Below are 27,142 nucleotides of genomic sequence, written 5' to 3'. Positions count from 1 at the left end.
CTCTACGCACTCGTATCACATTACATACATACATAATCGTATACATCTATGCAAAGCATGTTTGTGTGTAGAGTTATGTAGATATGTGTGAAGGTCTGGTGGAGAGCAGACGGTGAACAGAATCGACTTTCGTTATGTGCTTTCCCCGAGGTTCAGCAGCGTTGACTTCCGTTAGGACTCTGAAAGTCTCTTCGCCTTTCCTTTCTGGATGCTCTGCTTCCACACATACACACATGTCTGCGACCACAAACGTCTTTTGTCTCGTCTCTGCCGCGTTCTTTGCTTTCTTCACTAGGTCGATATCTTGTTGAGACATACACAGGTGTGCCTGTCTCTCCGACGGGTACCATCATCCTACAATGTACAACGCTGCCGGCAGAGGGAACGCTACAAGAAAAGGAAAACGTGGACGCCGTCTCATGCAAAAACAGACAGGGCGAAGAATCGGAAAGAGACGCTATAAAAATTCTCTGTTCACCTCCTGTCATGCCTCGAAAATTCTCGATTTCGTCGGTAGAAAGAGGCACACGGTGTGTCTCGCCAGGCGGGGGCGGTTCGGGGCTGTTGGGTTCGTGTCTTCCTTTAGGTCTTGTTTCCAATTCTCTCTAACAAAAAGAACGGGCACACCACCCCTCGTTTCCCCCACCACTGTCTGCATATTTCCTTTCTTCGATTTTTGAAGGCGCAAAACGCTTAACTGTCGTCACCCGGCTTCTGGGTCACTCCGCCTCATCCTTCGCCCCCGGTGCAAGTGGAGCTTCTGTTCGTTTGATACTGGAGAGCCTTCCGCAAGTTCCTCGGTTTTAGCGCGGTCCCTTTTCTCGCGTGTCTGTCAAAAGGAAGAGGTTTTCCTCTCTCCGACGTTCTTCATTCTCTCTTCTTGTTCTAGCCGGAAAAAGAGGCTTTTCTCGCCCAGGCGGCTTCCGGTGCGCCTGCTGAGAGTGCATGCGCTTGGAAGTTCGTTGCCTCCATCGATGGACGGAGGTGTCTGCGGCGTCCGCGAGTTTTCCAAAAGCGGCTAGTCTCCTTTTTCCCGGCATTTTCTCGTCGTCGGTTTTTCTCACACACGGCCGAGAAGAAAAGACCGGGAAAGACACATTCGTCTTGCTGCTGCGTTTCCGCGTACTCCTGCAAAGCAAGAACATCTGCGTAGCTCCGCGTCACAGAGAGGGGGGACAGGATAAAGATTTCTCAGCCGTCGCTCATCTCTTTCACGTGCACTTTCCGCGTCTGTGACCTTCCCCTCGAAGTTCAAACGGAAATTTCTTCACTCGAGCGACATTTGCCGTCTGTTGAAGGTTACGAGATACGCGAAAAGCGTGCGAGTCTCGCTCCTGCTTCGCTGAGAGCTCTTGGGGCTGTGAGAAGCCCAGCGGGGGTCTCTTCGGCTTTTTGTGACGCTCTCCTTATCGCAGCACCAGGTGCCGCCGGTGTGCTCAAGGATCTGGGAGCCGGACAACACAGACCTTCAAGATCTAAACGCGCAGTTCAAGCTGTGGCAGAGGTTCCCCAGCGAAAAAGCGGACAAAGAACATCAGAGATGATGGTCTGCCGGCCCGGGCGTTTTCTTTCTCAACTGCTTCTTCTCAGGAAGACTTTTTAAGCGGCCTGCGGACTCGCAGAAGCTGTTGCTTTGTCTCGCTCTGTGAACGTCTGTGGCTGTTCTTTCGTTCTTTGACGTCTGTCGTGAACCTCTCTGTATCGCCTTCTCTCTCTCCCCAATTTCCGTCGAAGGGTGCCTGCCTGTTCTTCGCGCGGAATTCTGAGTTCTTCTTTCTGAAGGAGGGTGACTTCTTTCGAGAACGTTTGACTTTGTGACCTGTGCCCTTCCTCGCCCAGGTCCTTCTTCCTTTTTTTGCGGGAAGAGGCGCCATAAATGCACGCGGTCTCCGGATACCTCTCGGGGACTTTGTTTTGTAAAGCGTCATCAGCCTCACGAACGCCTTTCCTTGAAGGGAAGGCTCTGTGCCTTTTCGTCACTCCTGTTTCCAGATTGCCTTTCCTTTTGTTTTACACTTAGTTTCTGTTCTGTTTTATTAAGATCACGTTCGCTTCTGTTTCAACTCCGCTTTCTCTTCTGTTCCTCTCTTGGCTTCTGCGGGGGTCTTGAGCGAGAGCGGAGGGGGACCTGCACGATGACGTCGCCCCCACGGCATGCAGGGAGGCGTTCAGGCGATCAGCCTCCTTCGTCTTCTCCTTCTTCGTCCTCACCTTCTCGCTCTTCTCCTTCTTCGTCCTCACCTTCTCGCTCTTCTCCTTCTTCGTCCTCACCTTCTCGCTCTTCTCCTTCTTCGTCGTCTGCTTTGTCTTCTTGTCCTGTCATTTCTCAGGAACGTAGTTTTCCTCTTCAGCACCAGGCGGGAGATCCACAGGCTCTTCAGCGTTGGCGTTCTCTCCCTGACTCCTTTAGGGCCGCTTCTCCCGCTGCGACCCTGCCTCCGTTCGCGACCGTCTCCTCGTCTGGCTCTCCTGTCTCGTCTCTGCTTTCTACGCCTGTGTCCGGCGTCTCTTGTGTATCTTCTGTGTCTTCTACATCTCCTGATCCCCCTGTCTCCCCGGTCGCTTCCGTCTCTCCGCTTTCGTCTCCGCGTGGACCTTCTCTGTCTGCTGTCGCTCCCGCTTCTGTTGCTTCCTCGGCTTTGCCTTTCTCGCACCTGGCAGATCGGGACGCGTCCGGTGTCTCGACAGCTGGGTCCCCAAAGCGAATCCTGGAAGGTGCCGGAGCAGGCGCTCCTCTGCCTTCGCCTCACTCAACGTCTCCGGTGTCATCTCAGTCCGCAGGTCCTGACGGCTCCCGTCTCGCCGCGACTTCTTCGCCGTGTGTCTCTCCGGGTGGATCTCCACAGGCTCACTCTCCGGCCTCAGCTTCACTCCTTTCTCGGTCCCCTGTGTCTCGTTCTCCCGGCAGTTGTGCTGCGGCGCCTCTGCATCCGTTCGCTTCGCCTGGGCAGGCGGCGTCTTCTCTGAAGCCGGGGACTCCTCGAGTCGCTGGAGGGGCGCGTCTCTCTCGTGACGAGCTTCTGCGTCTGCTTCTCATCGCTCGCGAGCGAAACCTCGCTCTCCAGAAAGCGGAGCTGGGCCGTTTGGACTCGGGGGACAGTGGCAAGACAGGCCGTCTTTCCCCCGAGTCTCTCCTGCAAGGCGTCCCCTCGTCCGCTTCCTCTGTCTCCGCGCCTCTCGCCTCTCAGGCTTCCTCTCGCTCTCCTCAACTTCCGACTGAAACCTCTGACGCCGTCACCCTCACGGACGCCATCCGTACACGCCGGGAGTTCGACCGTCTTGCGTCTGGCACCAGTGCCTCCACTCATCTCTTGTCACTCGTCACTGAGCGTCTTGCTTTCTCTCTCACAAACGTCCAGGCCTCGTCCCCTCCGCCTGGGTCCTCTTCAACTCCATCTTCAGCTGTCTCTTCAACTGCCTCTCAAGCGGCGTCTCCGTCTCGTGTAGCATCTTCGCTGCGCGCGTCGCGTTTGTCTCCAGCGTCTCCACAGGTGCTGTCGCCTCAAAGGTCCCCTCGAGCTGTCTCCCTCGAGCGGCTTTCATCGCCCTCTGTCCTGTCTGTCTCCTCAGAGAAGAAGGATCTGGGGTGCCGGAGCGAAGCCGCGTCTAGCCGGGTGCTCCTCTCTTCTTTGACCACAGAACAGGGGAAGCCTGAAGTATCAGTCCAGATAGAGATCCAGACGAACGAGCAGGCGAGAGGCGCTTCTCCGTTTTCTGGTGAACAACCGGTTCCGAGACCGACTGGAGGTCTGCAGAAGAGCGAGGAGACGCGACAGGGGAGCGCGGAGAGCGAGAGACCTGGTCGAGCAGCTCCGGCAGAGAGGAAGAACGAAGGACGCGCGACACGGACGGAGACTCAAAAGAAACCAGAGACACCCGAGGAAGAGACAGGAGTAAAAGCAGTCGACGAGGCAGAGAAGAAAAGCGTTATGGCGACGGAAGAGACGGCCAAGGAGACCGGGGCGGAGGGAGCTCGAGAGAGTGTAGGGAAAGAGAGGGGAGAAGAGGAGAGTGAGGCGTCAGAAAAGAAGGCTCCTTTCTCGTCTGAAGACACGCAGAATGGCGGCGCCTCATGCTCCATTTGCGGCCAGAGACAAGAGGCGACGGATAAGGAAAATCCGATTCTTTTTTGCCGCAGCTGCCAGGTCGGGGCCCATTTGTTCTGTCTGCCGTCGCAGCTGCTGCAACGCGCCTACGCCTCTTTCAAGAGAGAAGAACGACGCGCGCAACTCGCTTCGAAACTCCAGGAAGCGGCGGCCTCGAGGGAGGCGCCGAGCGAAGAGAAGCCTGAGGCCTCGAGGCGGGCGGAGTCTGCAAAAGGAAATGCTGGAAGCGCCTCAGAGAGGCGAGAGAAACGGACTTCAAATCCAGAGCAAGGCTTGACGGGATCTGGGGACGAGCTTCAGATGACGGAGGATGGACTCTCGCTGTCGGAATTCATTTCCACGGTCTTCTCCTCCGGCACTGCTGCGCATGCTGTGGCGAAACGAGAATCCGAAAATGCTCAGGCGTTTCGAGTTCGAGACAACTACCTGAAGTTCTTCGAGTGTACCGCTTGCGCGTTTTCGCAGAAAGAGCGACAGGAGGAGAAGCTGACTTCCGACCCTCTCCACATGCCAACGGAGGCGTTTCCTCAAAGCCTGGAGGCCAGACACTCCTTCGCTCCACCCTCCGTGCTGCCCCGCTCGCTGACAAACCGCAGCCTCGGCCAACCTTCGTTGTCTTCTTCTCCTGCTGGTTCCGGTTGTCCTTTGCCAGTCGTAGTGTGTGGAGAGCGTCGGGAAGAGACTCTGCGGTGTGTTTTGTGTGGGCGGGAAGGAGGCATTTTCGAGGATTCTTTTCCTGACGAAGGAGGAGCAGCTTCGGTGCCTGTCCATAGTTCTTGTGCGATCTACACGAAGGCCCAGCTGGTGCACGACCCGGTCGCGGCTTTGCTTGAGCGAAGAGAGCGGAGAAGACAAACAAGGAATCCTGTGAGTCCTTCGCTTCAGACGTCGTCTTTGACTCGCGAGGCCGTCGGTGTCGCCTTGGGCGAGGAGAGGGTGAGAGACATGCGCGGGACGATCAAAGAGGTGGAGGGAGAAGAGGAAAGAGTGGAGGCAAAGGTCGAAGACGCACGGGATGGAAAGGAGGAGGCAGAGAATGCGAGACCAGACACTTCGACTGCCGCCGACGCGTTGGCGAAGAACCGAGACGAGGAGTTTGTCGTCGATCCATCTGCTGCCTGTCCTCGGTGGCTGTCGAGATGTCAACTGTCAGAGCTTTTGCTTCTCTCGGGTCTCAACAATTGGTCATGCTCTCTCTGCACCTCTGGCCTCTCAGCTCCGCGTTCTTCCGGGGATCCTGACAAGGAGCCGTCGACGCATGCGCTTCCTTCTTTGTCTCTCGATGTCTCTTCCGGGGGCTCGGAGTCGACGTCAAACCCTCTCGGCGCAGATGCGTTCAAAGAGCAAGCGGCAAACGCCGGAGACGACACCAATCTCTCCACCGACGACCTTCTTTCTTCTCTTTCCTCGCGTCTTCCTTCGTCTTCGTCTCCTCTCTGTTCTGCGGGTGTAGGAGAGGCGTCTGCGTCGAGCTTCAGAGGCTTCCCCTTGGCCTGTGCGTATCCCGGCTGCAAGGCCCGCGCTCATGCGTTCTGTGCTCAACAAAAAGGAGGACTTGTCCAGGAGGTGGTACTTCTTTATTCGCGGGAGAAGCGGCCGTCTTCTGAGGGTCGAGAGCAGAGGGCAGGCGAGTCAGATCCGCAAGACGCCAGCGACTATGAGCTTGAAGCGTTGTCTCGCCTGTCACGGTCCTGCAGGGCTGGCACATCCAGCGAAAAGCGACGTGAGGTTGGAACTCGAGACGAAGAGAATGAAGTCGAGTGCCTCTCACGCCTTGGTGAGACACTTGAGGCAACGAAAGACGGACGATCTGTGTGTAAGGAAGACATTTCCAGTGGCGACGACAAGGAGAACAAAAAGTCTCTCTGCAGACGATGTTGCACGGCCTCTCCGGATTCTTCAGCTGCTGGAAAGAAGCGGAAACACGAGGCCCGACCTTTTCAGGAGTCGCTCTTGAACCGTTCCGGCCGGCGCCTGTGGGGCGCTCACATCTGGCGAGCTGTTCTATGTGCGGCACACGCAGACTCGCAGTCTCTCGCGGTCGCGAGGAAGGCCGCGGTTCCGGGCCTCTGTCGCCGCCTTGTCTCCTCCTTGAAACGGCGCCTGCCATTCGAACAGGGACCAAGGCACTTCCCGACAGACGCGGCCCCAAGCGACCTCGTCGGCGCCTCTGGGGGGCTCGGGGCGGGTCCGCGGGAGAGTGGCTGCAGAGATGGTTTACGAGAAGAACAAGGTGCGAGAGACCGAGAGACGGGAGCCTTGAAGAGGGAGAGAGAGGCAAGGCATGCAGCGCCCAGGAGCGCCAAGGAGGGCGCAGACCCGTCGGTCCTACAGGCGGCTTCCGGCGTGAGGCGACCGGAAGGGGACGCGCGAGCGGTGATGGGACCAATGGAGGCAGAAGAGACAGGCGCAGATGACGGAGAGGGAGAGAGCCGCGGCAAAGAGACAAGGCCAGGCGGTCGTGAGGAGGAGACGACACGGACTGGGGGCTTGCCAGAGAGGAGAACCGGCGTGACGGGAGAGAACGGGTCTTCCATGTCCCCAACGCAGCCGCTGGGTTTCTTGCCCGTGGACTCATGGTCACCTTCTGACAGTCGAAACGGTCGCTGCCCTCAACAGTCTCCTCTTCCCTCTTCTCCGCGATCCTCGATGTCTCCTGCGTCTTCGCGGTCGCGCTCCCCCCAACTGCTCTGCAGCTCGCGGGCGTCAGAGAGCCCCTTCGGCTCGTCTCCCGCCCTACCTGTTCCGCCTCCCGGGCCTTCACAGTCTCCTGGGCCTTCAAATTCTCCTGGGCCTTCAAATTCTCCTGGGCCTTCAAAGTCTCCAGTGCCTTCACAGTCCCCGGCTTCTGCGTCTTCCCGTTCTTCGCGGGCGACGCCAGACGCAGGCGGGCCTCCTCCCGACACCGGAGCCGCGGGCAACACAAATGTGCATGCAGCCGCAACGCGGGGGACGACTCTGCAGTGGCATCGCTACGATGTGCGTTTCAAGCGTTTGGTTTTCGGCGTCTTCGCGCCTCAACTTTTGCGTCTGATGCCTCCTGGAGAGCGCAGCAAGGCGTTGGTGGCCAGCGAGCATCTTTGCCGTCTCCTCTTCGACACAGAGGACTCGGGCCTTCCGTCGACTTCGGCCTCTCTGCCTCCACCTGCGACGGGACTTGTGCTCCCTGCCTCGAACGCCACGACGCCGCTCCACGCTCCTCTGTCTCCTCGCGCCGGTGTGGGGTCTCTCCCCTGCCCCGCGGGGCCTGGGCCCCGAGCGCCGGATTCGCCGGCGCTCGTCGCGCTCGACAGTCTGGAGTGTGGTGGGGTGTTTCAGGAAGAGTCGAGTTTCGCCGCGAGGCGCGAGGTGTCTCCGCAGGATCTTGTTTCAGACACAGGCATGGGCTGGGGCCCTGTCTCTTCTGAAGATTTCTCCTCGGCCCTGCAGGCAGACATGTCTTGGGTGCCGCCGTCGCCTCGACTTCGCGTCTCCGCGTCTCACACGTCGCTCTCGTCTTGCGCCAGTTGTCCCTTAGGTCTCCCTCCCGGTGCATTTCCTACCTTTTCTTCTCTCCGCCAGGCGACAGGTCTTTCCGCACCGTCCTTGCGGGTGCAACTGCAGTGGCCTTCGGGGTTGCCTCTTGCAGATTCCTTCGGATTTTTCCATGACATTTTGCTGCCTTTCTTCGTCCGCGTTTGCGCCCGCGAGAATGCTTGGGAAGAAGAGGACAGAATCCCTCGCTGCGCCGTCTCCGCGCTCGCTGACACTCCCGGCTCTCCGTCGCTAAGCCCAGGCACCGAAGACGCCGCCACAGAGTCTGCGGGCTTCTCGCCCTCGGCACACTCGCCCCCTGAGTCGCCTGCTGGACGAAAGGGGCCTGGGGGGACTCCGCGGGATGGCCTGCTCTCGCGCCGAGCGAGTCTCCAGTCGAGTTTGGAGACAGGAGACAGCGGACGCGGCCGCGGGCGTGAAGAGGCCCGAGAGAGGCGAGAGAAACCCGGTCGCGTCAGCAGCCGCCGCAGCAGCGGGGGAGGCCTTTCGCTTGGGGACGAAGGCCCGAAGGCGAGCGACCGTGCAGGAGAGGGCGCCGGGAAGACGCTTTGTCTCTCCACGACCGCCGGACGAACCGGAGCCCGACGGCGCGCGCGGAAGGGGACACCCGGAGGCTGGGCGGGGGCCGACGAGACTCGAGACAGGGAGGATGTAGGGAGTTTGTCTGCGGCTTCTTCTCCGTCTTCGTCGTTTGAATGTCGGAGAGGGCGCGCTTCGGCGACGCCAAGCGGCGCAGAGGGTGAGGGGCCTGCGGGGGGGCGAGAAGGCGACACAGAGGCCCCAGGCCCGAAGCCGAGAGGGGACGGGGGACAGTTCCCAGCGCCTTCGAAAGAGGCTCAAGACTCTGGCGCCGCTTCTCTCTCTGAGAAGCAGGGCGACGAAGGGGGGATTGTGGAAGTGGAGACGTCCGACAGTCTTGGCGCGTCTCTCGGCTTGGGCGAGGAAGACGAACCGCGGCCGAAGAAGCTGAAGACGAGTGTTTTGACGTTGTTTGACTTTGGAGGCGTCCAGGCGTACGCTTCCTTGAACGTTCGGCGCGAATCTAGCGAGGAGGCCGCAAGAAAGCGACGAGAAGAACGCAAGCTCATTCAGCACTACCGAGCGTCGCTGCCTCTCCTCGGGTCCGCCTCCCTGCCGGGTCTTCTCCCCTCGGTCTGTTCGGCGGCCGCGAGCGGGACAGAGAAGGGGAAAAACGCGTCTGCGGGGGGCCCTGCCCTCTCGCCCGCTGCGCTCTCGTCTCAGGTGGAGAAGCTGCTGAGCTTCTACGAGGACCTTCTGCGAACCGAGGAAGAGGATGAAGCAGCCGAGGGCGAACGCCCTTGCGAGGACGCGCTAAACGAACAAAACGCAGACGGGGAGCTGGGGAGAGGCACGACACTGGTCGGAGAGACCGAACCGGGTGAAGGCCCCTCAGAATATCCCGGAAACAGCGATGACAGAGACAGCGAGAGCAGTCGACACAAAATCAAAGAGACAGTCACTCTCGACGACGTCCTGCCTCTCGCGCCCTACCAAGCTGCCTTCCTCAAGTTCCGCCCGCTGTCTCTCTCCCTCGCGCCACGGTCTGCCGCCTCCGCGCGTCCGTCGTCGTCTGTCTCGGCGCACGCGGTGTCTCCTTTGGTCCTGCCAATCGCGCGCCTGCCGGGTCTGCAATTCGCAACTCAAGGTGTCTCCTCGCCCCGGGCTTGTGCTCTGACAGTCGACTTCGAAAGCTTCCACAGCACCCTTGCGGTGTGGCGAGAGCATGGGCGACTGAAGGAGACCCAGGAAGAGAAGGAGAATGCAGTCCACTGCTCACAGCTTGCCCAGGCAGACAGCCGAGAAACGCATTTCGCGACTCCTCAGGAAAGCCAAATGGCGTCGGAAAACCCAGGGGACATTCCCCGAGATCGCCCAGACGTTCGTACCGATTCGTCTCCAGTTCCTTCGTCTGGTTCGCCTTCTTCCTCGGCGGACCACGAGACAGAAGCCGCCGCTGGCTGTGACTCTGCGGACGGACTGGACGAGAGAGGCGCCTTCCCGGGGTCTGGCCTGTTTGTGCCTGGAGCTTCGACGCGACTCGAGCAGCGACTTGCTTCATCCAAGGGCGGGCCATGGCCTTCAGCTTCGGCTTCTGCGAAGAACAGGTTCGGGTCTCTTTCTCTCGTGACGTCTGGCAACATGTGTGTTCTTCCTCCGTCTTCCGCTGCTGCTGCGGCGCTCGCGGGTGCCGCAGTGCTCAGAGAGTTCGACGCCTCATTCGGACCTTCTGCCTTTCCCTCGTACACCTTCGCTGCCTCGTCGCGGTCCCTCTTCGGGTCCCGAGGCGCCCACGAAGGGGCGAGGTTGACCTTCGCCGCGGACCTCTTCAACAAGCGCATCACGCGCCTCGCATGCGGCATGAGCGAACGGCTCCGCCGAGAGTTCCTCGCGGGGAACTCTGGGGCTCTGCGGGCTTGGAAACCCGGGACCGACTTGTCTCCTCACGAGGTCCATGAAGAGGATGAAACTCTTCTGGTTGAGTGCAACTACGTTGCGACGTTCGTGGCCGCCGCTCTGTTGGAAAGACAACTGTCGTCGCACAGAGAGGTGCTTCTGGACAGACTCGAAAAAGAGGTTTTGTACAGTCCAGCTCGCGTCTCGGACCGTGTCGAAGAACAACAGCTGATCCTTAGGCGCTACTTCAGTCGTCTCAGATGGTCCGCTCTGATCGACGCCGTCCGCAGAGGGTACCGGGACTACTGTGGCGCCTCGTGCCAAGGTTTGTGCTGTCTCGCCTGCTCGGCCACTCTGCGTCTCTCCCGGATTCGGCAAGAAGAGCTACAAAGCCCCCACGGTCCCAAAGGGGGCCTCTGGCCGGGCCTCCAAACCACGCGTGCAGGGGAGCTCTGGGGCGCTCAGGGCCGGGGACTGCTGGAGGCGCGCCCAGGCTCGAGAGAGGCTGCACCTCGCACCGCGAAGGAGAAACTTGCATTTCCGAGTCCTTGTGGAAGAAGGCCCTGTTCAGTCGTCTGCGGCGGGGCTGCTCCCGGGGCTTCTGGCCCCACAGGAGACGCTGACAGCGGCAGGTGCCGGAACGGTGGAAGACCCCAGACAGCGTCCTGGGGACGGAGCCGCGAAGGTGAGAAGAGCGAGCGCGAGGACGAAAGCAGCGCGACGGGACGAGAGGGCGAGAAGGCTCGGTCGCCAGCAGACGCGCCCCTGTCTTCGGTCTGTTCGGTGTGTTGGACCTCGACTCAGGATCACATCAACCGTCTTCTGCACTGCACATGCTGTAAGGTGACCGTCCACAGGTACTGCTATGCAGTCTGTTGTTCGCCGCTGACGCAGGCTTCGCCGCGCGCTGGCGCCGCAGCCGCCATCGCAGCCACGTTCGGGACTGCAGACGCCGCCCAGCAGGCCCGCGAGGGTGCGGGTTCGGGGCCCACACCCCTCGGGGGAGGTCCCCACACTGTCTCCGGTGTGCCCTTTCAGGGCGCGTTCCCGCAACGCGGAGCCGCGCCGGCGCCGAACGTGGTGGCCGCGTCAATCGCGGCGGGTGGCGGCGACGACTGGCTGTGCTCTCGGTGCGAGAAGGAGAGGCGACTCTTTGGGCTCCAGCAGCAGAGACAGAACTTTGTCTGCGCCTCCACGGTGTGCTGCATCTGCGGCCGAGCGGGGGGAGCGCTGAAGTCAGCCGTGTTCTTCGAGAGAATTCGCCCACGGAGGCTGCGGACGGCTGAAGCCGAGAGAACCGGCGACGCGGGCCTCGCCCAAGAAGGAGACACCCGAGATGGCGCAGAGGGCAGCGACGACGAGCAGCGCGGGACCCGCGTTCGTAAGGCGGGGGATCGCGAAGAGAGAGAATCCGAACACGAAGATGAGCGCCGGAAAGGCGAGAAGAAGCGCCGGGGAAGTGCAGGGAGCGCGAGTGGGCGAGGGCCGAAACCGAGGGAGAAGAAGGAGGATAGGCGAGGTTCGACAGCCGCCTCGAGTCAGAAACTGGCCTCCTCAGGTGGCTCTGATTCTCGCCGAAACGGAGAAGACCAGCTCACCGGTGCGATGGAAGGTCAGAAGGCATGTGCTCGCGGGAGTTCGCAATACATGCACGGGAAGGGATTCTTCGAGAGCGTTGTGTCGACCTCTGCGTCGCCCGCCTCAACGTCCAGCCTCCCCACGAGAGGACGAAGCCAGCGTTCCAGGGTCCATGCGAGGCCTGAGGACTGGCGCCGCGTCGACCGCGGAGACATGGTCCACGTCATGTGTGCTCTCTGGATGATGCCGTACACGCGGTGCCTAGACACAGAGTGCCTCGAGCCTTGGGATCTGTCGGGGCTCCGCCGCCAAAAGAGGCGTGAAGCCGCTCGCTTCAGCCGGCGCCGTCTCGGCGTGTGGCGGCGGAGACACTCGGGAGGCCCGCGCGAGAGACCCGACGCAGGCTCGCAGTCGGAGCAGAGTGGAGACACAAAACGCAAACGGGCGGATTCGTGGGAAGCGTCTGACGCGTTTTCAGAGGGCACAGGGTCCCCTCTTGCAGCGAAAATGTGGAGCGACGTTGCTTTGCAGACTCCTGATGGTGGCCGAGACAGTGCGAAGAGGCTGAGAACGACTGTCTCCTTGCCGGGGCGAAAGCGCGGGGGCGACGATAGCTTAAAGGCCCCCGAAGCTGCCCCCAACGTGCATGTCCCTCCTGACACTCTGGCAGTCGTGGAGACCGTGACCGAACCCTCGCAGACTCGGTGTTCTGCCTCCGCTCTTGCTCTGGATCCTGACCTGAGCATGTCGATGTGCCTTGTCTCGAGTTCGTCGCCAGGAACCTCCGGTTCCACCCCGGATGCGCTGTTCACGCCTCTTCCCGATAGCCCCAGCTGTATCGTCTGTGGGATGAGTGACGGTTTCCTCAAGCGCTGCGCCTGTCGCTCGTGTCTCTCCGGTTTCTTCCATCCTCTCTGTGCATGGCTGAATGCGTTTCCGGTCTCCACCGTTCTCGCCGCGTCGCCGCGCATGCAGAGCCTTCGCCTGTGGGCTGACCGCAGGCTCTGCATGCGTGGCGACGCGAGCGCGACGGAGACAGCGTGGAGCCACGGTGAGGGCGGTGGGGAAGGCGACGACGCATTTCGTGGATTCGATGACCGCTTCGAACATTCGGGTGACGTCTCGCCTCCGGATTCGTCTGAAGAGGAAGAAGAAGAAATTGCCTGGGCATCTTCTTCTCTCTCCGCGGCGGCTCTCGTGCTCTCGGCCTCTCAAGAGGAAGGAAGCGACGTCGACAGGCTCTCAGACCTTCTTCCGGAGCGGCCTGCGGCGCTCGTGTCTTCGGGTGGCGATGCGACGAGCCTTGACCTTGCAGGCGAGGCGTCGCCCTCGAGGAGAAATGGAAAGGAAGCGGAGACACAGAGCTGGCCTCCAGCAGGCTTCCGTGGAGTGGGGAGTCCCGGGGCGCAGCGCGCAGGCCCCGCGACGCAAGACTCGCGACGAAGAGGAGAACGAAAAACGGCTCGCTGGGGACCTCTCTGGGAAGACTTTCTCATGAAGCGTCTCGTCGTCCACGTTTGGTGCCCACAACACGCCCACCTCGCCCCTCACGCGAGGGCAAGGTACGAGGAAAGAGAAAGGAGAAAGGAGAAGGTTGAAGGTTTGAGGGGACGAAAACGGAGAAGCTAGACAAAGAGAAAAAAAATCCAGACAAATGTTTCCTCGACTTTGAATTGTGACGGTTTGCCTCTCCATAGGACCAACACCCGTGAGACCTCGTTTCTCTCTGTTTGCTCGGAGTTGCAGAGTATATGCGGTGAAAATCTTCTGCATTTCTAGTTTGACCTTCGTTCCGAGAAACGACAGGCCAGCTCTCGTTCTGGGGAGTCTCGTCTCCATGTCTGCCTCTTTGGAAACGGATTCTGTTCGTAGTCTCTTCGTCTGTTGCTTTTCAAGCGTGCGTATGATTCGTATCAGTGGAAGCACACTAGCCGCCTACCATCACTCAGCTGTTTTCGCGGATCCCCCTCCCTTTTCTGTCTGTACGTGGAGTCCAAAAACGCGAGAAGGTTCTTCTTTCTTCGGAGTCTCGTCCACTCGCTTCTTCTGGAAACTCTGCAAAACATTCCTCTCTCCCTTCGTGTTCCCGTTCGGTTGCAGGAACCAAATGGAACAGATGCACTACCGTCTTTCGCGGCTTTCTCTGTCCCAGCCTGAGGGTTTCGCGTATCGATCGATGTTGGAATGTGCGCCGAACTCAGGCGCCTTCTTGAGTGTCGGAGACGCTTCCCTGCCGAGTCTCCCCTTCTCCGAGACGAACAGCTTCTTCCCTCCGGGCCTCGGGTCTCCACTGCATGGTCTCCCGGGGGGCGAGGTCGAGGCCTCGCTGGGGACCCCACACGCGGATCCTCAGGCAGGTGGTCTCCAGGGCAGCGTTGGAGCCGGGAGTATGGGGAAAAATCTCGGGGGCGCATGCAAGAAGCGCCGGAAGCCGGGAAGCTCGCTCCCTGCAGCCTTTTCAAATTTCGGTCTCGATGTCAGCCTCGCACCCTGGCACCCGGCAGCTCCCGCGCGCGTCGCTCTGCAGTCTGGCGCTCTTCTGGATAATAGTGGCGAGCTCGCCGGAGCCCAGACGCCGGCTCTGTCGGGAGTCGCGCCGCTGGTGCCCTTTGGAGGCGACGCCGAACGTCCTGACGGGTCTGCACACCTGGGAGGCGGAGACGACCGGGGAGACAGGGTCGCACACGGTGAGGCCTTTCGGCTTGGGGAGGCGGCGGACGGCTTTGTGGGGCGTATCGAGGAGACAGACGGGGCGCTAGGACCTCGAGGAGTGGACGCGGCTTCTGCGTGGGTGGAAGGAAGCGGGGCAGATTACTTGCTCCGAGAAGGAACTGACCACGAAGGAACAAACGAAAGTGAAGACAGCGACCCTCTGCCTCCAGATCGGTACCCCGCGGGTGTCTGCGCGATTTGTCTCGAGGTAAAGCCGCAGTTCTTCGCTTCGTCAGGTGGCTGGTTTTTTTGATCCCTGAACAATCCAAGTGCCGGTGACCTCTTTGTCGTTTCGCTCTTGTTCTGTTATGGATTTCTTCGTCTCCAACCGAAACCCTTTCGTTTCTCCATTCCGTGCTGCCAAGACTTCTGTACCCTTCCTGCCCCGACTGCTCCCAAGAAACAGATGGTTCCTCCCTGCTCACGCGTCGGCCTTTCTAAAGAATCTGCTGCATTTCTTCTGTGTTTGACGGGACTGCAGTTTCCGTTTGTGTGTCTCGTCTCTCGTTTGTGAGGCCTCCTGTTTCTGTCATGGCCAAGACTCAGAGCCATGGTAGAACTCTTGTTCTCTTCCGCTCTCCTTTCTAAATGGATTTTTTGATCTGCTGAAATCATTAAGCACGGAAAAATCAGCAAATCTGTTCAAACTGTTAAACCTGCTGGGTTTGTTGGTGATAAGGGCAGAGCCATTCCGGTAAAAGGTAAAATGCTTCTTCATGTTCTTGTGTGCAGCGCGACGCGTCCGGCAGTCGTGCTCCAGGATCACCGGATCATAGCAGGAAGGAAGAGGGGCACTGCGAAGACGGAGAAAAGGAAAACAATGTATCTTTTTCCGCAGAGGGAAGTGAGGAGAGCCTTGTTCTTTCGCGCCTTGAAAAGACCTCAAAAAGGAGACAAAGGGCCTTGTTCTCTTGCCGCGGATGTGGGGTCTGCGTGCACCGCGCGTGCTACGGGGGACGAGGCTTCCGTTTTTCCCTCAGAGAGAGGAAAAGTGGAACGCATGCAGACGGCGCATGTCTCTCGCCTCTTGGAGTCACATCACTGTGCACAAATTCTTCTCCCTGTGAGAACAAAGGAACAGAAGGCGACGCGCTTCCTGTTGCGGATGTCGAGGAGTCAATGAAAGGCAAACGGAGGAAGGAAAGAGGAGACACCACGACGCAGAGTCAGCGAAAGAACGAGAGTCGGCGAGCCGAGAAAGATCGAAAACGACGCGAGACTGCCGACCTCGCCGTCGCCGGAACTTTCCTCTGCGATGTGTGTGCATGGGGATCGAATCCTCGAGAGGTGAGAAAAGGAAATATTAAACCCCACAAGTGCATCGTGAGTTGTTTTTCAAATTTCCACCGCTTCTCTCGTCTCTTTGTTCGTTTCCCGTTCCTCTTCTCCTGGCGCTTCTTGTCGTGCCTCCCTTCCGTCTCTCGTTGCTTCTTCTTTCGTCCATCTCTCTTGTCTTTCCTCTCGCTCCTCTTTTCTCTTGCTGTGTATCACTCCGTCTTTATACCAGAGGAAGCTTTCGTCATTAAAATCGTTGTTTCGTGTGAGTCCAGATTCAGTCCGTTCTTTGTTTTCTGGATTCGAAGAAGTCACAGATTTCGGTGTTTCCGTTCACCGAATCTACGTCGTCTCGCCTTTTTGATCATCTTGCAAACGAGTTGCGTACAGCCAGTTCTCCTGAATCTCCCCTTTCCGCTGTAAACGTGTGTGCATGCACGACATTTGTTTATTTGGTTTCTTGGGGTCTTGGATAGTACGCCGTTAGCCTTTTCCCTATGCCTTACAATGGTTATTCATATCTTCTACGTTCCTCAAATTGTGGAGCGTATCGTTTCTATTCCACATTGATTCACACATGGTGGCCAGCATTTGTGCTTTCTGTTTCTTTCTGGTTTTAGGTCTCCTGTCTCCTCTGTCCCCGTCGTGGGGGCGCCTTGAAGGCTGTGCAGCCCCTGGACTCTGCCGCGGCCTGGCGCCGCTCTCTTCGCTCTTCTTCTGCCTTTCTCGGGTGCTGGTCTCGCCCGCTGTATGTACACATGTTTTGCGCGTTGCTTTCTCCGTTTCCACCCGTGAAGATCGCGAGAAACCAGGAACTGTCTCCGGTGTGGGGTGTGGATCTTCTAGCGGCGGCGCTAAAGGCCCGAACAGACGTCGTCCTTTCCGCGCTCGCTGCGGATGCAGGGAAACGCCAAACGCATGCAGGGCCGACGAAGCTGGAGGGTGCGAGAAAAGAGGCGCTCTCTGGGGTGGCTCTCTGCGGGGTCAGAGCCGGCCAGGAGCCAGTTAAGGCGGAGGAGCGAGTGGGCGTAGCGAAGAGAGAAGAAAACGCTGCTCGGGTGAAGCGTGAAGCCTCAACCGCGAGCGGCGCCGAGCGGAAGCAGGCGGCTGAGCAGTCTGCACTGTCAAGAGACGAAGCGACGGAAGAAATGCTTCGAAAACTAGGACAAATTTGTGCGTTCTGTGGACGCGTTGGGGGCCTGTTGCTTCAGTGCGCCTTCAGACATCCCGGTCGACCGCACACGAGTCGAGAATGCATTTCATCCTCCGTCGGGAGGCGACACCCTCAGTGCATACCTCACGAGTTGCGGTTCGAACAGCGCGAAACAGGGAAGGAGGAAAGTGACTGCGGAGAAGGGGGGGACATGACAAGTTGCTGCGGGGGCCTGGAGATTTTCGCGAGAAAAACAGATCCTCATCGATGCCTCACTCGCTTCCATCCGATCTGCGCGTACCAACGAGGCATCCATGTCTCCTGGTGTGCCGCTGAAGACTGCAGAGCCTTCTTCTTCTGTCGGGAGGTGAGACAAAGAAGCTTGCAAGTCCACGAGAATGTCTTTGGACGAATGTCTAGCAAAGGTTGGAGCTTCTCTACACCTTTGGTTCTTTGGGGTACAAAGCGTCAAGAAAGCAGAGATCTACAGACACAAAGCTGTCTCGCCAGAACAGGTTGTCGCTCGTACTCGCAGAGAGATGATGAGAGAAAGGGCCACAGAGAGACACAGAGAGACACAGAGAAGTGAAAATAAAAATTGTCCGACTGGGGCACTTGCTCATAGAGGTGGACAAGCCTAGGTAGAGATACAGAGATAGATATATGCATGCATACATGCAGACGTAGGGATGTTAGCGGAGAAGTCTCTGAACACTGGTGAGGAGTCTGCAAGTCGGTGTAGGTGGATCTAGGAAAGGTGGAAACATCCACGATACAGTGAGCAGATTGATCTAAGCTGATGTGTATAGCTGGAATGGTAAGCTTAATTGGAATGTGAATGACAACCGGTTGTGTTTTTTCATTTTTCGTTGCTTTCACTGGCTTTCTGTGCAGCATTCGGAACAAATTCAGAGACTTCCACCTTCTGTCTCTCGCCTGCTTGACGTCTACCGTCTTCTCCTTCAGGTGAGAGAGTGGAGGCTGAGGCATGGCCTTTGTCTGTAGGCGTAATATGTACCAAGTCGTTTTCTTCTTCAATCTTCTTTCTGGCGCCCCTTCTGCTCCGCTTTTCTCTCGTATCTCTGGGAGGCGGCGTCTGCCGAGGGTATTTGTTTCTCTTGCTCTTGTGCTTCTCTCTCTGTTCCTCTCTCGCATGTCTTTACCTCACTTACGTCTCTAGGCGAGAAACATATCTCTGATCTCATCTCCGTCTTCCGTTTCTTCATCTGTCGCTCTTGTCTGGTGTGTCCCCCATGTATAGCATCGCGCTCTGCTGCACGACATGGTGCATGTGGAGCAAGACTACACACATCTGTTGGACATCGAGGAAGAACTGAAGCAACAAGAAGCTCTTCAAGTTCAGCTGCTGGATTTGTGGAGACGCCAGGAGAACCAGAAACAACTCCACGCTCAAAAAATGCAACAGAAACCCAAGAAAAAGACGTCCTCAGTTTGACGGCAGGGCTCTTTTTACATGCAGACAACCACAAAAAGGGCATCTGTTTTCTCAGTTAAAACATGCATATATATATATATATATATGTATGTATCTATTAACTGTCTGGTTACACCTTATGTCTGCAGCGATGTAGAGTGTGTCTTGTGGGAGAAGAAAACAGAATCTTTGTCGAGTGTATGCAGCTCTCGGTTTCTCGTGCATGCAGACACTTTGTCCTTTCTTTTTCACGCCCACTGCGGCAACACAGAAGGGTCTCTTTCAAGACTCTCAGTCCTCCCGATGACGAGTTCTGTGAACAGAAAGGAAATCCCTCAAACGAAACGCTTTTTAGAAATACTTCGCCAACATCGTCTGCATTTCCTGGTGTTCAACATTCAGTTAGAGAAGTGCCAACAGGATGAGAATCTACAAGGCTTTCAAGACAGTAAAGCGAGGCATTTGCGAACTCACTCGCGTCAGTACGGTCTCTGCACAAACCACATTTTCATGCATGTGCATGCTTCAACAACAGTACATTAAGATATAAACTTCTGTATCTTTCCATATACAAAGATATACAAATATGCATATGTATACCTGCATACACGCGCATGCAAACATATATATATATATATATATATATATGTATTATATGTATAAACATACGGGTATCGCTCGAAAGAGAGAGACATGCACATACAAACATATTTGTTTGCATGCGTGTCAGACAACTGGCATTTGAATGACGTCTATAGAAAAGAACAAAGAAACAGACACCGACATCTGAGGACGGGAAGATCAAGCCGCTGTTAGTGGAGCTTGCAAACTCAGATTCGCAGTTACGTAAAAAGTATGTATCCAAGTAAGAGTATGCATCAGCACAGAGAGGTAAATGTACATGTAGAAGAAAATATGTGCATACCGAAGGAATACAGATGGAGATATTCTGTGTTCTGCATTTAAATATAAGTATATATGCAGATATATACATATATATTTATACATATACGCCGATACAAGGAAAGAAACAAAAAGATTATAGGATTTCTACTGTAGGAAGTTTCCCGCAATGATTTGAATTCTCCTCTTTTTCAGGCTGTCTCGCAGCGTCGTCTCCTCGCGTGTGACCCGACTTCTTTGTAGCCTTCTGCCCATCTCTACTTGTGAGATTATTCAGTATTTCCGTTCTTCTGCCGTTCGCATGAAGGAAGAAACCGACGCAGAGTTCTTCCCTTCTAAAAGTAAAATTGAAAGTGCATCGAGGGAGTCTTCCTCCCTATCCCCCTATTCACATATCAACCATATCAATCGTTCTCATATGTCTACAAACCCTACAGGTACGCATACAGATATACGCATATATATATATATATATATATTATATGCGTATATATATGCAGAGAAGCACATATAGGCACGTGTCTGCAACCTTTACGTATATGTACATATATACATTTATTTGTATGAATATAGATATTGCATGCATACAGGCGTATATGCTTACGCTTCTGTGCAACCTACAGATATATATATATATATATATATATTTCTGACGAGATTCTGTGTGCACTTTCTAATCCTGATTCCTTCTCGAATCTGGTGTCTACGTAGACGACGAGACTGGGGAGGAAGCTCGATGTCGGGAAGTGATGGATTTTCAAGAACGGGGCTTCCCGCTCTCGTTTCTCTCGCGAGCTACAAAGTGTGCACGAAAGGCTTTTTGTGTCGGCTGCTTCAGAGACGCCTGCGTTTGCGTAACATTTGCGTAGACCATCTACTTGCATTTGAATGGTTCTAGCAGTCACGTGAAGCGTTAGTGGTCACTGATTCGAAGGCTTTTCGCCGGGAGCTGTCGCTGCGGCGCGTTGTAGGATACAGAGCTTCTTCTAGCATCATCGAAAAAAAGCAAAAAACAACGGTCCGGATTCAATATCAACATAGTGGAAAAGCGCTGTTCGAAGAGTCCTAAGCATGTGCCTCACATCGCACGCAGAAACGTGGAAAAAATGGCACCACTGCGGTTACTGCTGCAAAACCATGCTCACACCCGGGGCACTCTCGAGGGCGAGCGCGAGCGCGAGAGCACTGAGACAACGGCGAACTCACTACACCAGCCTGTAGACAGATGTGCATCTACGTATTATATAAACACATATAAATAATATAAATAAATAAATATATATATACGACCAACGAAGCAGATATGTATATTTCATATGAGCAAACAAACGGCGAGGGAGAAGGTCCACGGCCTGAATGGAGAAGACAGTGCAACGGACTCGGCACACGCATCACAGTAGGAGACGCACGGAGACGGCCTCCTTTCAGCATCTGTTAGGTCTCTCGATTCAGGCAACAATTGAGTCGGCGTCTCCTTTCCGCATTCTTGTTGGGGTCTCCTGTGCTTCCACTTCTGTCCCCCAGAAATATACGGGCCATCTCAGTGTCTTGTTGCCCATTGTCTTGTCCTCTTTTTCTCGTCTCCACTGTCCTTCCAGGACCTCATCGCCGTTGTTTTCCTCTCAGCTCTGCGGCGTCTCTCGGTTGCTGCTGCTCTCGCTCTTCTTCTCGTCTCTTTCTTCTGCTCCCGTTTCTCCCTTGTTTGTGCCTTGAGAGGCTCCACGCAGCCATGTGAAAGAGAAAGAAACAAACGGGAACTCATCGCACCCTCATGCCGAGTCTTGACCAGAAATCCTCAACAGGTTCCTTCAAAAGAGGATCATCTCGCCGAGGCCCGCATCACATCTCTCCAGGAAGAGTGCAGAAAAGCCGTCGACGAGAAGACACGTATGCCGCGACGAGAGTGACAGACAGTTCGAAAAAGCGAGCAGCAGCTACGACAAAAAAATTTCATCCTGGGGTAGAGAAAGCCGAGAGACAGGCGCCTTGCCTGCCATTTCGGTGTTCTCTCCCGACCCTTGCGCCTCCTGAACGTGAAGCGATGAACAACAAACTCGCTGCAGTCCCCCAAAAAAACTTCGGAAAGGTTCTGAAGACGTCGGCCCTCCGAAGGGAACGTGTACATGACACCAAGTCCGTAGTGTCACCAAATTTACACATTGCAAGAAAAAAGAGTCTTCAGTCTTTCCCCTAAAACACAAACAACGGCAAAAAAGAAGATACTCCCTCTCTTTGCAGACAAGAAGCGTGGGATGCTGCTGGGTCTACACCGAGCCAGACTGATTGTCTTTTTCTTTCTCGAACATCATGACGCGTTGTCGGAATCTCTTCTCGCCAACTCCTGAAGTCGAAAATCGCATGCCCGCAAGCGTTCTCTCTCAAAATAAAAAAAAAACGAAAAAACTCACAGGGAAGAGATCTTTGCCGGTGTGTGTGAACAGTCGGCCACGAACATACAACATGTTTACATAAGTAGAATATATATATATATATATATATATATATATATATATATGCATAGATATACAAACATATTATTTCATAGGTAAAAACACATATATACACAGGTATACATTTATATACACTTTATTTCATACATATGCACAGATATACGCATATATACATAGATATATATGCATATATATTTGGAAAACGTTAGATCTGCACACACGTAGACACATGTGGACAAGCGGTTGACCCAAAGGAAAAATCTGTTGAAATTCGTTTTTCTCTGTGCGTAAGACTCGCGCTGCCCTAGAAAGGGACCTCATCAGATACCACACAGCAAAGCCACCGCAAAACCCACTTTCCCGCTGTATACCTATATATATATATATATATATATATATATATATATATCTGAAGATAAGTACATTTATATGTATGCATAATAACGCATGGTGTATAATTCTGTGAGTACGTGGGTTGAACCTTAAGAAAAACGCCGAAAACTCGTTTTTGCCCCCTCTAAAGTAAAAGCAGAACCAACGCTTTACACGCGGAGAAGGGGATCCAGGTGGCATGGCGGAGTGCTCGGAACTCGAGAAACAATCGGAAGAAAGCGCGAACAACCTTCTTTTCGACATACACGACACACAAAGACTGTGGAGCAAAAGCGAGACAAGACAGAACCCCAAACACAGAGAAGGCTTTCGAAGAGAAAGCAAGAATATACCTGCTCGCTGGGGAGGAAGAGCGGACGAGTGGCGAACTTCCAAGCTACCCTTGTGTTGTTCGAGTGCCACGAATCCGCCTGAAAAGAAGACGCGAGATAAAACAACAGCAACTGCACGGGTGTCTAACAGACAATCTCCCATGCTCCTCGTGAGCATTCGCTTCCTTTTTCGCCTTGTCAGCATCTCACTCATCGAAGCTCTTCAAGAAATACCACACCGCATATGTGCCTTCCCTGTGTCTCTCGAAAGGCACACCAGAGCAGGCGGACAAAAGGGAGAATCCTGAGAATTGAATCGGCCGGCACCACCCATGTATATATATATATACACTTTCTTTCTCTATTATATTTGCAGAAAGTGTCACGGTCGGCCTCGGCGTTAGGGAAGGAAATCGAAAAAAAAATGCACAAACTGTGCATTCACCTCCGTGTGGGGACGCCGCCACCAAGAGTACGAGACTCTCCTATATACACATATACATAACTATATACACCTACGCATATAGAGATTGTATTTGTATGTCCGCTGCAATATATACACATCCACGTGCAACTATATATATATATATATATATATATATATATATATATATATAACTATCCATATATGTACATATATATATATATATAAACACAAACGTGCATGCTGTTTGGGGAGGAAACATACCAGCTTGAGCGGTCGTATCGAGTCTGGTGATTCGCACGCCATCGCCCTTCTTTTCTGTCGGCATGTCAGTTTCGCGATGTGCGAGAATCAACTCGTCAACCGCGCCACAAACGTTCCAGTTGTTTGTTCGCAGTGTGCTGACAAAAAGAAGCAGACGAGGAAACGTATCAGCTTGTTTGCACCATGTCCAAAAAGAAAATGAGCAAACAACGCAGACACCCTCTAAAAGTAAACAGGAAACAAAAGCACGCAAGGGACCTAGTAACTCACACGCAGTCGCCACACACGCAACTCACCCCACACAATATATATATATATATATATATATATATATATATGTACTGCATAATGCACAGAGAGCATTATACATACAGAGATACCTATATTTGCAGATATATATATATATATATATATATATGGATATATGTATGTAAAGATACAGCAGTTGATAAATCCTGTGTCACTTTCACTTTTGAGAGGGGGAAGACTTACTGTTCGATTTCGTCCAGATCGACATCTGGCAACATCTTCGCCACCTCGCGAATTTGCTGCCGTTTCTGTGCAGTGCAAATACACAAAGACATGAACGTATCTCTGTACGCGCGTGCACAATACGCAGCATGCTGGCCTTCCTGTTCCTGCTCTGGAAGAAAATCGCGATCATCATGAGTTCAGTTACTAACCCTCCACGTGTGTCTGTGTGTCTGCAGGTGAAGCTCGATGTCCTCGCGTCAAGGGGGTCACAGCATCGCAGGTCAAAACGTACACATAGATAAATCAGCACAAATCACTCGCATCTGGCTCCTACAAACATGAAATACGTCGTAAATCAAGTGCACCTGTCTATAAAGAGAGGCTTATATACGCATACGTACACGCATATACATCTACATAATTAAATATATTTATATATATATATATATAATTTGGACAGAAACACAAAAATACGGGCACATACGCATATATGTAAACGTATATGCACATGTATAAATGCCTATAACTGCAGTACAGACGCAACTCAGTCGCTGTAGAATTTTGAACATGTCTTACCTTCCTTTCCATGAAAGATTCGTGTTTCCCGCCGACGTCGGCCCCGAGGCCGAGAGCGACGCAGCCTTCGCCAGGGTCACCGACGTCGATGTAACGCTGCTTTCTCACGTTCGCGGTGGCTGAACGACACCGCAAAAAGCAAGTGCGTCCCTTCACTTGAAAACCCTATGCCACATGTTTACTTTTTCCCGGTGCAATAGAGAAACAAGAGCGAAAGCGGGCCCACAAAGGCAGCCAGTGCAAGCAAGCAGCGAAATCCTCCAAGACACAGTAAGGCACAGCGAACGACAACCTCAGAGGCATTTGAGGTCACGACAGTGAGGGGAAAGAAAAATGATGAGACTCCTATCTCATGACTTGAAGGCGGTTCCGGTGAAGAGGAATTCATCGGCAAAAATTCCCTCGAATATCCACCACCGGTCTGTGATTCCTCCTGTGCAGCTGAGACGAGACGGAGCCTCCGAAACTCTTAACGCAATTGTGCATGCGCTTCTTCAGCTGTATGTCCAGGGCAAAACACACCTCTCTATATCCGTGGAAAATGTAGGCTTCAACATGCAGATACAAGTACAAAGACGAAACCGCATTCTGCACCCGTCTGTCGAGTTTGTGTGTGTGTGTGCGTTTCATCGTTGTTGAATTCGTTGCTGGTTCGTGACTCCGTTTCTCGGCTGTCGACGCGACTTACTTTGGGCTCTCTTTGCGCCTGTGATTTTCAGTTCGTTGGTGGCAAAGGCCCGCCTCCAGTCGTGGGCTCGGAGCGTGAGAGCGATTTCCTTGTACGGGACGGCGGGGAACATGCGTTTGACGTCATCGACCATGAGAGCGAGGACGCCTTCAGGATCTTCTTCGCCAATTGCATGCAGAGCGGCCTCGGCCGCAATCGTTCGTTCCCAGCGAGGCAGGAGATCCATGTTGATTAGCTTCACGCGGAGCTGGCCGCCGCACCCGCGCACATCGTACAAGCCATCGATGAGGACATGGTCGTGCAGAACCGGAGACAGGTCGACGTCGCAGAATCCCTTGACTTCTTTGCCGAGGAATCCGCCACCCCATATCTCGATGCGGAGGATAGGCGACTGTTTGTTCACCAAGTGCGTGATGGAAAACCACTCCTTCCACTCCGGGTTCCGGCGCGCGACCGCCGTGGACGTCTTGTGTTTGCAGCTGCCGTGGTAGAACTTGCAATACAACTTCTTCCCGTCCATATTTTGGCCCCCGTAAATCACCACCTTGATCTTCACCACTTCAGTTGCACCTGTCGCAGACGCGAGGGGCGCGGCGTCCGAGGCCACCCCCACGGTTCGGTCGCGGGTCACCGCCCCAAAGGAGCGCGGGTCTGCTGGGCCAGAAGCCGCTTCATCGCGCAACAGACCGATGTCGGAGACACCGGACGCTCCGTTTGAGCCCACGCTCGCGCCAGCAGTCTGCGACATGCCCAGCGCCGGAACGCCCGAGTTCGTGCGAATCTGGAACGCCGACGGAGGCGATTGCTTCTCTTCCTCCTTCTCCGCGACCGCAGACGCGATGAACGACGCCGGGACCGCCGGCGTTCCGCTGACGTCTGCCGACATGGTGGACCTTGGGCAAAGAGGCGCGGGACGAACGACGGGGAGGTTGCGGTTGACGCGGCCCGAAAGACAAACGGGATTTGGGGCGCCAAAAGCCAGGATCGGGATGCAAGTTCAACTCGTGAGAAGTGGGGGTCAAACGCCAAAAAGAAAGAGGGGGAGTGTGAGAAAAAACTCGAGGAAAAGAGACGGCAGGTACGGGGAGTAGCAAGCGAGAGACGCTGGACTACAAAAGGAGAGTTTCACCTAGAACGTGGATGGTGCGTGTCTGCCCTTGTGCCTGCACGCCCTGCTAAGAAAAGGCAAACGCCCTAGAAAACGGTCTCGAAATGTCGCGAAAGTGCGCACAGGCGATGGCTGCTTAAGTCAACGAGGGATGGAACTGCCGGTGCGGCGGAGCGACTGGGCCGCGATACGGTTTGCGCGCGGAGAAACGCAACTCGACGGAACGTGACAGAGAGAGAGAAGCGCAAATGGCACAAATCTTGCCGGTGGATCGGACAGATTGAAAGGGGATGACGACGTCGATGGCGGTACGCAGGTGTCCCGTTTAGCCGTCGCGCTTTGGACGATGTTTCTCGAAAAGAAGAGTAGGGAAACGAGAAAGCATCCGGGGTTTCCCTGATCCAGGAAGGTATACACCAAGAGCCTAACGAGATCAGCCTCAGCATACGAAGTTTAGTAGTAAGCGGTATGGAATGACCGACGAGGGTGGAACGAATCCGAAGCCAAAACGAAAGCGGTGTAGAGTCGGAGTGTATGTACACCCAAAGAGTCGCAGTCGCAGTGTAAACGGAAGCTGACACGGAATGTGCCACTTTCCCGAGTTTTCCTCGGGCTTCGTGACAAAACAGCTCGACCGTTCTCTCTGCGGGTGCGTCCGGAAAAAGCTGGACGCAAGGACGGGGGGCAAGAAGTCGGGTAAACGATGAGAGGCGAAGCGGCGATATCGCTCGAAAAGGAGCGCAGGAAGTGTCTGCCACTACTAGCGTTGTTGCCTGTCCTCGTTCCCAGAGTCGTCCCGTCTCTCTCGCATAGTCGTCCCGTCCCTCTCGCCGAGACCCGAACCAGTAGTGGAAGCTTTTTGAGCACGCTTTCCCTCGTCTCTCGTCGCGGCCTGCCCGCTACCCCGTTTCGCCGACAGCGGAACTGGTGTTTCTGAGTGAGAGGCGCGAAAATGTCCAAGCAGGTACGCAGAATGCATTTCGAGCGCGCGCGCCGTCAAGAGTCTTCCCAAGGAAATCCACTGGAAAGCAGTCTGACTTCGTCTTTTCTCCCCATTTTCGTGGCAGCGTTTGTGGCATGCGCGCCGCTGGTGCGCTTTCGTCCGGTGAGACGTCGTCTTTGCCAGCCTGTACCGGAGGGCACCGCAATGAACGAGCCTCTCTATATGCCCAAGGTTGTTTTCCATCCAGACAAAAAGCGCGAAAAGAGTTTGGAAGCGAAGAAAAGCGCAAGAATCAGAAACCTTCTCAAAACGGGGAGGCGGTATGTCGCCTCCGATGGTGGGATTCGTTCCGTACCGTTGGTGGACTTCGTCGATGACTCCAACAGTCGGGGATCCCCGT

General features: G+C 55.1%; 2 protein-coding genes across 2 annotated transcripts; one reads left to right on the top strand and one right to left on the bottom strand.

The window, feature by feature from the left end:
- Positions 1–2,135: 2,135 nt before the first annotated feature.
- Positions 2,136–18,562, top strand: TGME49_241850 (hypothetical protein; the record flags this gene model as incomplete). The annotated part of the gene is made up of 6 exons (XM_002366694.1): positions 2,136–13,195; positions 13,734–14,553; positions 15,078–15,632; positions 16,241–17,140; positions 17,668–17,739; positions 18,035–18,562. The coding sequence occupies 6 exons, from the start codon at positions 2,136–2,138 to the stop codon at positions 18,227–18,229; spliced, it is 13,602 nt and encodes a 4,533-aa protein (XP_002366735.1). The 3' UTR covers positions 18,230–18,562.
- Positions 18,563–19,987: 1,425 nt separating this feature from the next.
- TGME49_241840 (hypothetical protein) lies at positions 19,988–26,822 on the bottom strand. The gene is made up of 6 exons (XM_002366693.2): positions 24,692–26,822; positions 24,004–24,122; positions 23,446–23,510; positions 22,954–23,090; positions 22,287–22,364; positions 19,988–21,452 (listed from the first exon to the last, which is right to left on the bottom strand). The coding sequence occupies exons 1-6, from the start codon at positions 25,575–25,577 to the stop codon at positions 21,376–21,378; spliced, it is 1,362 nt and encodes a 453-aa protein (XP_002366734.1). The 5' UTR covers positions 25,578–26,822; the 3' UTR covers positions 19,988–21,375.
- Between the last annotated feature and the right edge of the window lie 320 nt (positions 26,823–27,142).

The sequence above is a fragment of the Toxoplasma gondii genome, chromosome VI (genome assembly GCF_000006565.2).
Source record: "Toxoplasma gondii ME49 chromosome VI, whole genome shotgun sequence".
NCBI classification, from domain to species: Eukaryota; Apicomplexa; class Conoidasida; order Eucoccidiorida; family Sarcocystidae; genus Toxoplasma; species Toxoplasma gondii.
Note: the sequence above shows the minus strand (reverse complement) of the source record. Positions and strands in the feature narration are given on the sequence as shown.

What these genes read in the sequence shown, in the direction of transcription:
- TGME49_241840 (XM_002366693.2), bottom strand. Translation starts at nt 25,577, where the DNA reads ATGTCGGCAGACGTCAGCGGAACGCCGGCGGTCCCGGCGTCGTTCATC. An exon ending in AGGCGCAAAGAGAGCCCAAA is followed by an intron (nt 24,123 to 24,691) that starts GTAAGTCGCGTC and finishes GGTGTCGTTCAG; the next exon opens with CCACCGCGAACGTGAGAAAG. An exon ending in AATCTTTCATGGAAAGGAAG is followed by an intron (nt 23,511 to 24,003) that starts GTAAGACATGTT and finishes TGCACTGCACAG; the next exon opens with AAACGGCAGCAAATTCGCGA.